Here is a 15506-nt window from a genome sequence, read left to right as displayed (position 1 = left end):
AGCATATGGTCTCACAAGGGGTCTGAGGATCTCATCTCGGTACCTAATGGCAGTCAGGCTACCTCTGGCGAGCACATGGAGGGCTGTGCGGCCCCACAAAGAAATGCCACCCCACACCATGACTGACCCACCGCCAAACCGGTCATGCTGGAGGATGTGGCAGGCAGCAGAACGTTCTCCACGGCGTCTCCAGACTCTGTCACGTCTGTCACATGTGCTCATGTGCTCAGTGTGAACCTGCTTTCATCTGTGAAGAGCACAGGGCGCCAGTGGCGAATTTGCCAATCTTGGTGTTCTCTGGCAAATGCCAAACGTCCTGCACGGTGTTGGGCTGTAAGCACAACCCCCACCTGTGGACGTCGGGCCCTCATACCACCCTCATGGAGTCTGTTTCTGACCGTTTGAGCAGACACATGCACATTTGTGGCCTGCTGGAGGTCATTTTGCAGGGCTCTGGCAGTGCACCTCCTTGCACAAAGGCGGAGGTAGCGGTCCTGCTGCTGGGTTGTTGCCCTCCTACGGCCTCCTCCACGTCTCCTGGTGTACTGGCCTGTCTCCTGGTAGCGCCTCCATGCTCTGGACACTACGCTGACAGACACAGCAAACCTTTTTGCCACAGCTCGCATTGATGTGCCATCCTGGATGAACGACACTACCTGAGCCACTTGTGTGGGTTGTAGACTCCGTCTCATGCTACCACTAGAGTGAAAGTGGTCTGTGGTCACCACCTGCAGAACCATTCCTTTATTGGGGGTGTCTTACTAATTGCCTATAATTTCCACCTTTTGTCTATTCCATTTGCACAACAGCATGTGAAATTTATTGTCAATCAGTGTTGCTTCCTAAGTGGACAGTTTGATTTCACAGAAGTGTGATTGACTTGGAGTTACATTGTGTTGTTTAAGTGTTCCCTTTATTTTTTTGAGCAGTGTACATGACCTTAGAATAGACATTGGCTGACATTACACGTCAGGAACAATTCACATCAAGAGGTCGGACAGAAAGGAAACATGTCATTCGGTCAGAGCCACCAAATGTGTTTCTTCACATCTTAACTGATAAGGTTCTACCATGTGTGGGGTACAGTATGGAGCATGAGGGATCTACTGGGAGAACGAGGAGAGATAACACATTCCCTTAAGCTACACTCATTTCCTCTCTCAGGCACTGTTGCTGCCTCGACAGCTAATATGCCTCAGCATTGAGTTACTGTAGAAGAAAAGACGCTTCAGCAGTATTGGAAACGTCTTTTCTCACAGTCAAGCTAAAAAGGCAGTGTCATGAGATAGGCTTTGACTGGAGCTAGTTGGGTCACCCTTCACAAGCTGCACTTCGTGTCCCAAGATGACTTGTCACAGGAAGTAAGGAGGCTAGGTCATCACAGTAACGGCGTACACCAGCCAAAATTAAACTAGCATGCATTTCCCAACACAGTCCACAGAGAATAAATTATAATCAGTAATAGCTCATATAAAAAAATACATTTTTATCTTACATTAAGTGTGATTCAAATATTTCTTCACTTTAATGGAAATTAATTAAATAGGTGGTGACTGCAAAGACAAAGATACGTGTGATACATTACATCACTATCTTGCCTAAGATACCCATTTATTTGATGCATTAACAAATTCAAGGCCTGGCTATTGCAACAACCACTCTACAGTACACATCTCCTTTCGATAGTCAGCGAGGCATCTTCCTCTGACAGTTCTGCATACTCTGCTCTTTACCCACAGACGCCGAGTTGCACTTTGTTCTTGACAGGAACTGTGATGATCTCTTCTCACCACCTACGAGCCACGCTGAGCCTCTCCCCTGCCCTCCATTCACCCCCCAGACTGCCTCGTATAAATATATGGGGCACCAGTGCTCTCAAACAGGAGGGTGAGAAGGTGGGTGAGATGGGCACATGCCAACACGCTCAGTTCTGCCCTCACTTGTTTGTCATACTCTATGGGTTTTCCCAGACATGCCAACTGCAGCGAACATGTTCTCACAACATCTACAGATAACAACAAAGATGAGGAGGAGGCTTATGCAACATTTCTACAAACAACAATATCACAGAATCAACATGCCTCGCCTCTGGTGTTGCCTTCAACAACCACATAGCAGGAAACATGGTGGCATGACTGCACAGCTCTCTGTACAAACAAATAAGATTCTTTGCAAGACAGAGGTGGGTGGCTGGCCAAAGGGAGGGCAAAAACATGCTTTTATTCACATATTCACTGTAGCCAAATAGCCTCTCCTCACGTTGCCGCAACAAATTGCTGGTTACAAAAGTAATGGGATTATCTGTTTTTTTGCATGTTATTGTCCCACTGATGTAATTTGCGTCCCCAAGACACACATCTAAACCGTGAACAAATGCATAATCTTATTTCCAGATGTGTAATCTTCCTACCATCACCAAACATGCGCGGTGAATAAGCGGTGAATGAATGCCTCGTGGACCTTTGCATTATAAAGACCAAAGATACAAAAACATGCTCCCTGCACGTCGTTAAGATGTTTGCAGCCGCTTTGAAACGGCGATACAGAGGGTTGATTTTAATATCGCACACCATTAAAGGCCTATTGACCAGAGAGATCTCCAGAGGTACAGAGCCTCAATGCTACTTCAATTGAAAACTGTGTGGGTAGATGTGCACTCATTGATGTAGGCCTAGCTCTGATTCTACATAAGCATCCAAGAACACATGAAAATACTTTCTGCCATGTCATAACATCCAGAATAGGCACAGCTCTATCCCCTTCAACGTCGACGACAGCGCTGCATTGTGAATCAGATCAAACGTCTGGGCTAGCCTGGGGCGCATTATATCAGATTCAATTTTGGGTTGAGGCCCCTTCATTCATTTCTGACATTTACAGTTGGAGCAGCCCCCTCTCGGAGGCCTCTTGTATCTGGCTCTCTCTGTGGCCCCAGTCAAGTCAGCCACTCTGGAAAAACCCAGCAGTGCATCTGACTTGCATTGCCTGGCTCCGCCGTGTGTGTTCCGTTTGGCCCGCACCGCATTTTCTGGTGGAGTAGAGCGCGCCAATTACCAGCAACTGCTCTCTCCGAGACGAGCATGATGTCATCCCCGGTCCGCCATAACAGACTGCAGATGAGCGGGGGTTTGGACTAGAGAGGGCTGGGTCTCAAGCCGAATGAATGTGCCTCACACAGGCACAGCAAAGGAGCTGAAGACTTAAAACAAGGAGGATTTGACTGTACAAACTGCAGAAACACAAACTTCTAATACAGAATTCATATTTCCTCAATATTAATAGGTGCTTGCGTCACTTTGCGGTGCAAAATCAAAGGTTGTGTAAGAATTGAATTAGAAACACACAGACAGTAGATGTTAGTGCACCAGCTGTCTCAGATAACAACCCAGGCTACAGATGGGTGTGGCCGACATGGGTGTTAATGACTGATGTCATAGCTGTTAGACAGCACAAAACGCCTCCAAGGCAGGACCTCTGTAGAGAGGAACCACACCCCTGAATGAACCACACCTCTGAAGACACAACACGGTGTAAAGGAGAGAAAACAACTGACTGATGGGGTGTGCTCCCCTGGCCTAGGGCTCTGGAGGACATTATTTTTTTGTCCAAAGATAGCCAACAGTGTCCTCGGATATCAAAGGAAGGATGAACAATACAGCACAATGAGGCACACACACACACTCACGCACACCACTCCATTGATGACTGGTTTTGGTATCATCCCAGAGGGCTTTGCGCTTTTTAGGAAATGTTATAAAGCCACATCAGAGGCTGTCTCCCCTCCCAGAATGGACCTGTGGGTTACAGCAGGCCTCCTTTCATTTCCCCATGTAATTCATCCAGAACTCTCCAACCACACACTCCCCGCCAGGAGTATAGGCTCTTTTTATAACCCCGCTCTAAGAAAGAAATATTTGTTTTGCACTATTTAGGCGTGTAATGGAAATAGTTTTTAAAAACTGCCAGTGCAGTGACATTCAATGACTGTTGTGACAGGAAAACTCCGTGGCATCATCAGGTGGTTCACCTTTAAAGGAAGATTCCACCCCAAAACTATGTTTTGGTATATGTTTCATCTGTCCATTGTTTTTGCTTGTCAGCAGTCACATTTTCAAGATAAGTAACTTTCAAAATACAGAAATCATCCGCGTATGATGCATTTTGCATCATATGATGCAAAACACAGCTTCATATGATGCAAAATGCATCACACGCCGATGGTTTCTGTATTTTGAAAGTTACATATCTTGAAAATGTGATTGCTGACAAACAAACTATGTCAAGAATGGACTAATGAAACAAATACCAAAATATCGTTTTTGGGTGGAGTTTTCCTTTAAATATAGCGGTGCCCTGAAGGTCTCAGAAACTGCAAGACAAGAATGCACTTAATTATATCTGTGTGTAAGAAGAACCAACCAAGACATACATAAAACAAGATGAACAGATGGCAGGTTAAGACAAGAGAAAGTGCTAAACAAGATTACATTTGAAAATGACTGGGGTGTTTATCAACAGATTACATTCAGGATGTTTATCAATCTTCCTGGATGACATCAGGTTAAGCCCAATGTTTTCTCATCCTCAGAAGTAGGAGGCTTCTCATGGTAGACACATAACTTTCACTGAGGGAATGTTTTTTTGGGGGGGGCCGAAACGTTCTAACATTCATTTCACTTCCCCTTAAGTTGAAAATGCTTTTTCAAGAGCATCTGGGCTCCTCTTCTGCTGAGAGCAGAGCGGAGCACTTTGATGGAAATCCCTCTCTTAATCTTCACAGACCACTGCTCAGATACAGCTCAGAGGAGGGTCATAGTAGTTGGGAGTAAGGTGAGGTCAGAACCTTAACAAACCTTAATAAACTTTGAACTCTTCTTGTCTCACTCCTCAAAAAGTGTGATTGTGTGTGGTAGAACTAACCTGGCTACCATAGAACGATGTAGGGCGTCAGACAATGTAACTTAGCTCAACAGAAGACTGATCATTCGTATGCTACGCTATGTTCAAAATCCTCCTCATCTTTAAGAGGAGAACACCATTGAGAAGACCCATAGGACAGTCTGGTCTGGGGTTAAGAGGAAATGACCTCATAATCAGAGGTCTCCTCGCCCAATCTCTGTCAATCATGGCTCATGATAGACTGATGGTTTGTTGAATGTCTACACGACTACGAAAACGACAGTCTATGCCTAAATGTTAAAATAATAACTCTGCTCTGTCCTCTTGACTAAGATCACACCCTATTATATAGCTGCCCTTCTCTCTCTCTCTATGGACCTCCACCCTTTCAGTCTGCAAGGCTGTGTGTGTCACTGTCATAGTAACTGGTGAGCTATGCCATGGTTCACATTCCACTGCCATCCACCTCCTGTCCTGCCCACATTTTCCCACAGAACTTTAAACCCTGTGAATGAGAGTCTGCCTTTGTTTTCATGCATTTTTCCTCCAGATCCCAGCAACTTCCCCATGGTAGGAATGCAGCCGGAATGCCAACACCAGCTACCTGCATTAGAGGGCCTTTGTCTGGAAATAGGAGCGGCTGAAGAAGAGAACAGGTCAAAGAGCTTTGACAGTTGATACCTTGGCTCGAAGGAGCCTAGCCCACAATCCTTAGCAAATGAACAGTACATGCGGTCTGGATCAATGTTTAAACATGGCAAAAGAGCACAAGCAGAGAGGCAAAAAAAGTATGTTTGCGCAGTTTGAGTCACGGGTCACAAGAGCCTCCCCCCACACGTCCCCCTGCACAAATCATTAACTTTTCTGCTGATGAGAGAACTGATTGCACGCATAGCACACTCGACACGATCACTATCTAAGGTAGCGTCCCAAATGGCACCCTATTCTCAATATAGTGCACTACTTTTGACAAGAGCCCTTCGGGAATAGAGAATAGGGTGCTTTGGGACACAACCCAAATGTGTCAGGAGCAGATACAACACTGTGCTGTGGACTTATCATTCCAGCCCAGAGCTTGGAATGACGAGGCAGTCGTTTAGCCTGGAGTTCTAATTCCATACGTTCCTGCATGCTGACAGTACAGCACAGTGAGAGAGACCTGAGGATGCTAGATTAAATAAGCATAATCTGGGCTTTCAGCACTGCTAAGAGAAGGGTTATAATCGGTGCATAAATTCATTAAAAGTCGTTATGTCATAGCCTGCATAAACTGGACTCTCGCTGAACAAATACAGTCATTTCTCTGCAGAACAGCAATTTGTGATGTAATTCCTAAACCGATGCACCTATTTCCTGACATGATATGACAGCATGCTGCTCTTCTGATAGCATATGAATGTTGTTAAATTTGATAGGCTACATGAAACATGAGTAACTCCTTGGACAATAAAACCCACATTCTCAAAGTACACTTGAGAGGAATCTAAACATTTGCAATCATTTCCAATACCAGCCAAAATAAAAAGCCACTGTAAGCGTGGGAACCAATGAATGCCACTGTACATGTTGGAGCAAGAGAATACACAGGCTTTGCGATGGCATGCACAGGCAGAGACAGCTATAAGGGCCCTGTGTGAAGTCAACAGAGAGGACTGTTTCTCCCCTGTAACCTGAGAAGGCTTATCTCACGGAGTGAGACCGATCACTGATCTGGCCTAGAATCCCAGTCTGACAACTAACGAAGATAAGGTGCTAACAGAGGGATAGTAATAGAGGTAGGATGAATAGAGACTGGGACATCATATCATGTTAGCTGTTAGCCAACGTGCTGAAGAATATTAGATTGTCTGGGTTCATTTCCTGGGTGAGCAGCAGACACTGCCAACTGTCTACAAATACAAAGCAAACCAAATCTGAACCACACTTCTCCCTCAGTCTTGAATCTTTAGTTATGGTGGTCAGACATATGATACAACATCCTCTTAGAAAACACAGCAGATGTACAGTTTTAGTTTTACGACCCTCACGCCAACTAGACTCATAGGGAGCAAAGCTGACCGAGGGGAGAGGTAAACTTCATGAGGTCCAGACTCCCTCTGGAGAGGATATATTTTATGAACTCAGAAGGGGAAAGCTGAAGCACGGCAGCCTATAAATGACCAGAGAAAAGATTCCACTGTTTCCAGACAGTTTAATTTATGAGTGAATCTTAGACAAGGGTTACTGGTAAGAACCTAGGACTATTAGGAATACCATTTAGCCAGAGTATCGTAGGAACACATGCCTGCATTCACAGTCAGTCAGTGCTGACATCAATATGAGTCAAGGGTCATGACCCTAGAAGCAAAGGTGAAGTGCCACAGGCCACCAATCAATGTACATCACAGGGATACCTCCACAATGAACTGACAGATGGATGTCTCACTGCTCAGCAGATGGAAGACAATCTCACAAAAATTAGGCGTTGGCCTACATTTACCACTAGACGGTACAGCTAGAATTTTTGATAAACCTATTGTGGCAGGTCAGAATCATGCACCTTTACTTTTCAAGAGACAACAAGTGGATAGTGTTTCAGTGCTACATTCCAATATATTATTCTACACTGATACGAATGGAAATATTAAAGTCATGCAAAAGACATTCCCATTCAGCTCTTGTTTGTTATTGTTTACATCCTCACTTCACCATGGACACCATGGTCTGCACACTCAACACGGAGAGCGAAGCAGAATCATTTCCTCTTTGAAAACCCATGTCATGACAGCCGGTAGATGAGCTAGAGATTTCATGATGACAGGTTGACTTGGATTAAAGTAGAAGAGTAGGCCGAGTCATGACAGGGTGGATGTCAGAGATTAAAGTAGTGGTCAGTGGACATATGGAGGAACATAGGCTTTTCTTCCTGGTGAAGTAGGTGAATGTTCAGCAGTAAATCAAACTATTCTAACTAACACCATTGGCAATGTCCTAGTTCTAGATAAGAGATGGTGACTGCAAAGGCAACACAAAGGGGTGGTTTGTCTCTCAATCCTACGAAAGTCATTGTCCTCTGAATAATTAGAAAATGTTGCATGAGACTACTAAGCCCTCAAAATCAACGGGCATTTTTGTGAATGGAATCCTCTGCATAACAGCATATACTGTGCAGTAAACATTGCTCAAGAGGAAGGAAGGAAGATTGGACGGATGACACCAGTGATGTAACACCCCTCTTTCACAGCTACTAAGTGGATGAAAGCAGTGAGAAATGCCCAAAGGAAGCCATGTTGAATTCTGAAACTGCCATCTTTGGCAAGACAGACGGAATACTGGGTTGGGTAGGGATATGTCACAAAGATTCACTCACATTCTCAAGCAAACCACTGACCTGACTTCCTGAAATCCACCATAAACCATCCACACTCTCCTAGTAACTGGTACACACACATAAACAAAGAACCCAAAGCATCAGGAAACCTTGTCCAAAGACAACACCAGCACTTGAGCGCTGCCACACTGCAAAGCCTGTAGAATATCATCACCTAGATCCATTTTGGGGGGAATTCAGGTCCAGCATTCAACTTACTCTTGAAACTTGTAATGGTAGAACGAATGCACAAGGTGCAATTTCGAAATTGGGTCGTACATCATCAGTTTTCCGCTTGTCATGTCAGTCATTGCATACCTTAGAGAGCTATTTATAACTTGTCAGAAATGTCCAGATCAAGTAGCCCATGTCAGCTAAAGCTTATTAGCTAGGTTTTTTAGCCCATAGATTTTGTAGTGATGTTCGAGTCACTCAAATATCACATCAATACACATTAGACATGGCAAAATATATAGATTTGCAAGAAAATCTGCTTTAAAACTGCTAAATGTTCTCTGCACCCCATGACAAAATGTGTAGAATTGCAGGAAATAAGTTTTAAACCTGCAAAATGTTCTCTCTGCCAACAAGAGGGCTGTGAACAGTGTGTGTCACGAACAGTGCTTGTGCCCATAGAAATAGATGACACTGTGGTCAGGCAATGAGTTCAGCTGGCCCACATGCTAGTTTAGTCTCTTCCCTCGCTCTTGGCATGTCAAGAACTGTTATGGGCACAGATAAGTCACCTTGCCAAGATCTAGAAGAGTAGATCCTGTAAACAGAATACAGTAACCAATACCCTCCAGACCGACTGAAAACCTTCCAAATACAAGAACGGTTCATAAGGTGCCTCCCATAAGGTGCCCACTGTCCAGGTGGGTAATGACAGTACAAAGGACAGACGACAGACTGGGAGGCTCAACAATGGTGGTGCAGACATGTAGCGTGTGCCACACGTATGAATAGGAGCTAATGTGTCGCCTATGTTAAGGTAAGTTAAGCGTACACTGGAGCCACATGGTGGGGTATGGAGGGGTGCGTCACGGCAGGTGTTCTCCCCGAGTGAAAATTGTGGCACACGCCAGCCATCTTGTGATTATAAGGGGACATTCATGCAATAACACCTGGTTATTGGTGGCCTCATTGTAACTGGTCATCAATAATTAATTTACAACTATAATAGACGAGAACGAGAGATAAATAGAGAAAGAAGTCTGTCATCTTACTCCAAGCTCAGAATAATTTTGGACGCATTGTTCTATGTCATTGTTTTACTGCTGTAAGTACTGAAATTCAAAACTGTTATTTGAACTATCAAAGTCAGAGGCAAACACACCTGCGTCCTATTTTTCTGTTCATTCCTCGTGTTATTATTTTTCTATTGGCATGGTTGGAAAGTAAGTAAGAATTTCACTGCTTGTCTACACCTGTTGTTCACGAAGCATGTGACAAATTACATTTGATTAAAAAACAGAGCAGCATTTATAGGGGGCAGCCCAAAAATATATATCTGCCAATCAAGAGTGAGGTTTAAGACTTAGATACAAAACTGTCACATTTCTGTGGTGTCGAGAGTAGACTCAAGCGTCAACTAGAAATGCAACATCTAAAAGGAACAGTGACACGCCAGCAAAAGCGCTGTACATCACCACTGTACACACTGAATGCATTACTCTGCTACTGTCCGCTGACTGTGGGTGGGAGATGCCCACGTAGGCTACTACCTGTGGCACTGTGCAGACGTCTTCCATTCTGTCAGCGCGAGGCAGGCTGCGAGCACACGGACACCATTTCAACTGGTCCTCAGTGTCTTGGCTAAGGTAGTGGGAACAGTTTGTATTAACTATGTGTGAGATTCCCCAGACAGACAGCCTATACCAGTTGTACATGTACTGTAAAGTATGTACTGTAAAGTATGTTGAGAAGGAATAGGTGGATTGGAGATATTCTATCTGCCCCTCCTCATTCTCCTTCTCTGAGAGAAAGATGATAGGCAAATGACCAATAGAAGAAAAATAAAATAGAAGAACAGAAAATAACAGAACAGAGAAGACTAAAGAAGAACATAACATTTCAATGCATGTCATTCCAAACCACATTTAAGTATGAGTATTGAGAGAGCCTGTGACACATACGGTGGGTGTTTTAGGTCTTGCAGGGCTCACTTCAGTAACTGGAAAAAGACGCAAAACATTTTCAGGTGCTACCTTGGAAAATTAAAGTTTATTTCTCTGTTGACAGCATTATATCGGTAGTGAAATCGAAAAAAAACAGAGTACCGGTAACTACTGTATAAACCAATTGTTCTGAAACAAGGTGAGTGACATATTTTCCATGTCAGGCAAATATTATCACCAATGAGTCAATGGCCTTTTCAGGTTTTTCCCCAGAATAACTCAACTCAGCACACTCTTCAAACCACCCGTCTTATAGTGGTTTCAGAACGTGTGGTCTCTGAAGCTTACAAGATGACTGTACTAATGACAGGGTGAAGGGTCTTTGCCTCCACCTATTGGCTAAGCTCAGTAATGCCCTATGAATGTCCAACGTATAAACAAAACCTCAAAACATATACACACCACACCAAATATACTTCAATCCATGTAATTGCACATAAACAATGACCCATTACCCATAATTTTAAAGTGAAAATCATCAAGATAAATGACATCCCCAATGCTACATGAAGACAACAACCCCTCCAATAGGTAGTTCACCCTGCAGTGAGTGCACCTTGTATTTGGTCCTTGAGTCCTACGGTCTCCAGTCTACACCCTTTATCTCTTTAGCTCCGTCAGCCTGAGGACCCCCCCTGTTGCTTTCCCTCAGGGGTTCGTCTGTAGAGCAGCATATATGCTGTGTCTTCTCTGTTAACAAAGGATAAGACACCTGTCAACTGATGCCCCCCCCCCCCCCCAGATTTGATCATGATCAAATCTGGGGGGGGATGTCGCCATTCTAAAGAGAAGTAATTGTGTTAAAACCTTACCTTTGACTTCCTCCATAGGTGTTCTGTACTTCCTTCCAGCTAACCTGTGTTTGTGCAAATGGTATGTTACTTTAAATGATACCAAAGAAAGGTATATGCTTAATACAAACTTGCTGAGTGGTGTAAACATTTTTCCACTAATTTTCTCTTACCTGCCGTACATAACTATCATTAGCGTAGTACCAGCTCTGGTCCTTGTGACGAACATATGCTGTGTAGTGGCCAAACATGGCATCGCCGGAGTGCACTATGACCGCACACAAACTGTACTGGCTGTCACTCTGAAAGAATAAACAAATACAATTTGATGTCTGTCAGTAAAGCTGTACAATTTCCCTCCAATTATGTTGTGATAAAATGTAATTGTGTTTATGTAGGCCCATGTGTAATTTTTTTATGAGCATAATTTTGTATATTAGCATACCTCAAACAAATATGGTAAACATATGCCTATCTACCTGTACATAACGTTCTGACAGTGCCCCTGCTGTCAAGATCTCAGAAATGTTCAGGGTTTCTGGGAAGGTGACTTTGTAGTGTAGTTTCCTGGTGTAACCATGGGAATTACGGAATCTCTTCAGGTGAAGACACAAGACAGGGGGCAGGGAGATGAGTTTGAAGCCCTACATAAGAAAGAACAAGATGGAGTAATTCAGTGAACAGGCAAATCACAACAGTCTCTACAATGGAACATCCTTTCAGTTATAAAGAGCTGACCTGTTGGGAATGCTTCTTTTCTCCACACCTTTCACAGTAGCACTTATCTCCATCGCTTAGCTCCTGAAGCTCGAAGAAGAACCGCATACAGTCCTCCTGGAAGACCACAGAATAGGAAAGACACAGAGGCTCAACAAACCACATCCTCCCTTTGACAGCTATCAAAAGGAGCAATGTAACATTCAGGGCTAAGTACTTTGAATAGAATCCCAATATAAGAGAAAACTTGAGCCAAGTTTGAGGGAACCCTCACCAGGGAGTCATGGCTCTCCCTTATGTGCATGGGGAGGCTGAGCAGAAAGCTGGTCCCAGTTTCGATGTATGTACATTCTAGACACTGAAGGTATGTCTCCACGGTAACCTTGTACAGAGAGTGAATCTCCTGAGCCTGGGTATGGAGAACACAGACAGAGAAACTTCCTATCGTATCATCTCCAACATGCTTTTTGTTGGGTGTCCCTGTTGTTATTTTTTAGTTGATCTAATATTATGTCAATTTAAGTAGTACATACTAAGGCCTTGTCACTCATCTGTTGTTGGATAAGGTTTAGAATGGAGAGGAATACCTCATCTGCATCCTGCTGAACATGGACTGAGAAACACATTCTTGTCAATGTTAAAGTTGCAGACAGAAAAATGATATTCTTTATAATTCATAAATGTCGTTGCTTTTTTTCTCCATGTAATGACACGTAGACTACTCATACTGCGGATGTAATTTCTGTTCAGGCAGTGCAGGAAGTCTTGATGAGGAGCAGGCTGCGATTGGTCACTCTGCATGGCTAGTAGCACCTTCCTCAGATACAGAGGGACACTCTCCTTGTCAACTGGGTTCCACCTAAGAACATAGCATTCCCAGCACTCAATGCTTTCCCACAAGCAGTCTGATAACTACCAGTAAGCTAACTAATGACTTTGTTACATGTTGATTCTTAATAGCGAAGTATTGTAACCTGCCACCTGGCTTACCCTTCTAGCAGATCTACCAGTTCCCAGGTGGCAGAGAAGGACTGCAGCAGAGCGTTCACACAGCATGACAGGCCATAGTTCATCAGACCTCTTAGGCCTATGGGCATCAATATGATCAGAACATAGCTGCATGCCTCAATTCTATCCAGACAGTTAAGTAATAATAATGTGTTATGTCTCACAGGAGGTTGGTGGCACCTGAATTTGGGGTGGACCGGCTTATGGTAATGGCTGGAGCAGAATCAGTGGAATGGTATCAAATACATCAAACATATGGTTTCCATGTGTTTGATGCCATTCCATTCATTCAGCAGCCTCCTGTGCTTGTGTCCATATTGATCAATGCAAAGTGTGTGGTGTAAATTGCAGTGATGCTACTGCTGATTATGGTCAGAATTTCTTGACCATGTGATCTGAACAGGCAAAACTCAGGACCCTATAGCGGCTCAGTAGGGATCAGTTATAGGGAAAAGTGTAAAACAGGTCCCGTGATCAGGGAAAAATAACCAGCCCATTGGCTTGTTTCAGAATCTACTTTCCGTACCTTCTGACCTCCTCCCGATAGGTAGACTCCAACTACAGCAGCACATTGAGAACATTTTTCGTGCCATCAGGGCTATCGTTTTAGCTTATCTATTGTTGGACCACTGTTGTTGAGTTAAGAAGCCCTGTGAGTGAAATACAAATTAATAACTGGATCGTCATCATACATTTTTACATAGCTGAGTTTACTCAACTTTGAGAAACTCGTCTAACATTAGGGGTGCATTTTTTGTGAATCAAAAACACTACATATAGCATAATATGTATTTATTTTCAGCAATTATTTCACTTACTTTATCGATCTCATTGACTACCCACAGCCTTGGGGGGAAAAAAATATGAAAAAAACGCGGACTGGTGCAGCATCACTTTCACTTTCTATTTCTGTCAAACTTTAGGTAAAAACGAAACTAACGAAACTGAGTCCATTATATCGCCATCTGCCGGCCTTTGGGCTAAGTGCCATTTCTACCGATTTCTATCTTATCTTATTGTTGGGCTTTGTTGAGGTCGCCACATACAGTATTTTAAAACAGCATCGAGTGTCATTTGCCTGTAAAATTCCATGTCAGGAGAATAAAGTAGTTGACAGCGACAGTTAACACAAAAAGACCTTCTGTTATGTAAAAGGTTGTCCACATAGTTCTAGACAGCTGTGTACGCAACAATTTTAAATCAGCATGGAGGCAACCTTTCGCAGCAAGAGAAGATATGGGACTTATTATGGGACAAGATATATAACTACTGATGGGGGGCCTCCTTCAGAGGGGTACAGTATGAAACCCACATAGTTGGTTGGATGGCATCCCCTAGTGACAAACCTGATCAAACTGTCATTTCTTCAATGGAGAATGAGGATGAAGCTCCCAGGGGTTGAGGTCTTCATGGCAGGGGCGTTATTTCCTAATCCTAGGGTATGGCAAAGTTGGAGGACGGGTTGAAGCTCATTTACTGCATTTCTACACAATTCAAAAACTCTCAAATACATTTAGGAGAACAGCAAAAACAACCTAAATGCACTCCAGCCATTATCACCTTGGCTGCAGTAGCTTCATTCACCTCAGTCGAAAGGGGACTTAACATTCTACAAACATGTCATACTGCAATTAGCTACTACGCACTAGCTCAGCACAGGGGTCAAACAGTCTAGTTTAGTTACACGTCAAGTCAAACAGTTACCTAGCCATCTTCCAGGTCTGCACTGTTCTCTGGAGAACTGTGTCGATGCTCTCTTTGTCCATGGTCCTAAAGCCAGCGAACCATAGTCCTTAAGCTAGCTAACCGGGCAAACAGCCTTCCTGCCCTGCTCTGAGCCCTCCGCATGTTCCTAAAGCCAGCCCTCTAATATAAACTGGATTAGCCTTTTAATTGGGATTGGAATGATTTTAGTTGGCAATTTTAAATTGTTGGTGTTGAGCTAGGTAGGATATGGTGACTGCCATACTCTGCCATACCCAAATGACGCCCTACTTCACAGGTCCAAAACGTTGGTCCCAGATCCGAACGAGGACAATCAGACCCGGATCCGAACGGACCCGGTCATTTAAAATAAAAAAGAGACCAGACCCGAATGGAGACAATGACAAGTCCGATTTTTGGACCCGGTCACTTGTTTTTTACCAATGATGATAAACCCTAGATTGCTGATATTTGTATTGCCCAATGAGAGGTTTAGCCTGCTAGTGAATTTTTGCCATATTAGCACTGACATGAAATCAGTCAAAAAAAATCAAAACAAGACATGGTATCAAGCACAAGATAAAACTAGCTGAAACGAGCCACATACAATTCCCCACACTGCAGCTTCTTGTCATTGTTACCAGCTATCTGACCGTTCAGAGTCCTAACAAAGTACAGCTTCCGGCCACATCAATGCTCGTGCATTATTTATGTGATGTTGTCAGCCAACCCATCATTACAACTACAATCACTTGGTTTAATTTCATTCTTGGTGCATAACTTTACACTTACATTCTGGTGTGTTCATAAGAATGAATAAAGTGCTACTTTAATGAGCAAAATTATACTTCTCAAAATGTT

General features: G+C 43.6%; 1 protein-coding gene across 1 annotated transcript; it reads right to left on the bottom strand.

Annotated features, from left to right (window-relative positions):
- Positions 1–10449: 10449 nt before the first annotated feature.
- On the bottom strand, positions 10450–13837 carry LOC120049358 (ubl carboxyl-terminal hydrolase 18-like). Its single transcript, XM_038995624.1, has 11 exons — positions 13760–13837; positions 13468–13591; positions 12924–13020; positions 12662–12792; positions 12467–12546; positions 12208–12342; positions 11955–12050; positions 11696–11860; positions 11390–11518; positions 11238–11281; positions 10450–11115 (listed from the first exon to the last, which is right to left on the bottom strand). The coding sequence occupies exons 2-11, from the start codon at positions 13532–13534 to the stop codon at positions 11043–11045; spliced, it is 1017 nt and encodes a 338-aa protein (XP_038851552.1). The 5' UTR covers positions 13535–13591; positions 13760–13837; the 3' UTR covers positions 10450–11042.
- Between the last annotated feature and the right edge of the window lie 1669 nt (positions 13838–15506).

The sequence above is a fragment of the Salvelinus namaycush genome, chromosome 6 (genome assembly GCF_016432855.1).
Source record: "Salvelinus namaycush isolate Seneca chromosome 6, SaNama_1.0, whole genome shotgun sequence".
NCBI classification, from domain to species: domain Eukaryota; kingdom Metazoa; phylum Chordata; class Actinopteri; order Salmoniformes; family Salmonidae; genus Salvelinus; species Salvelinus namaycush.
The sequence above is the reverse complement of the archived record's forward strand: the minus strand, read 5'-3'. Positions and strand labels throughout refer to the sequence as shown.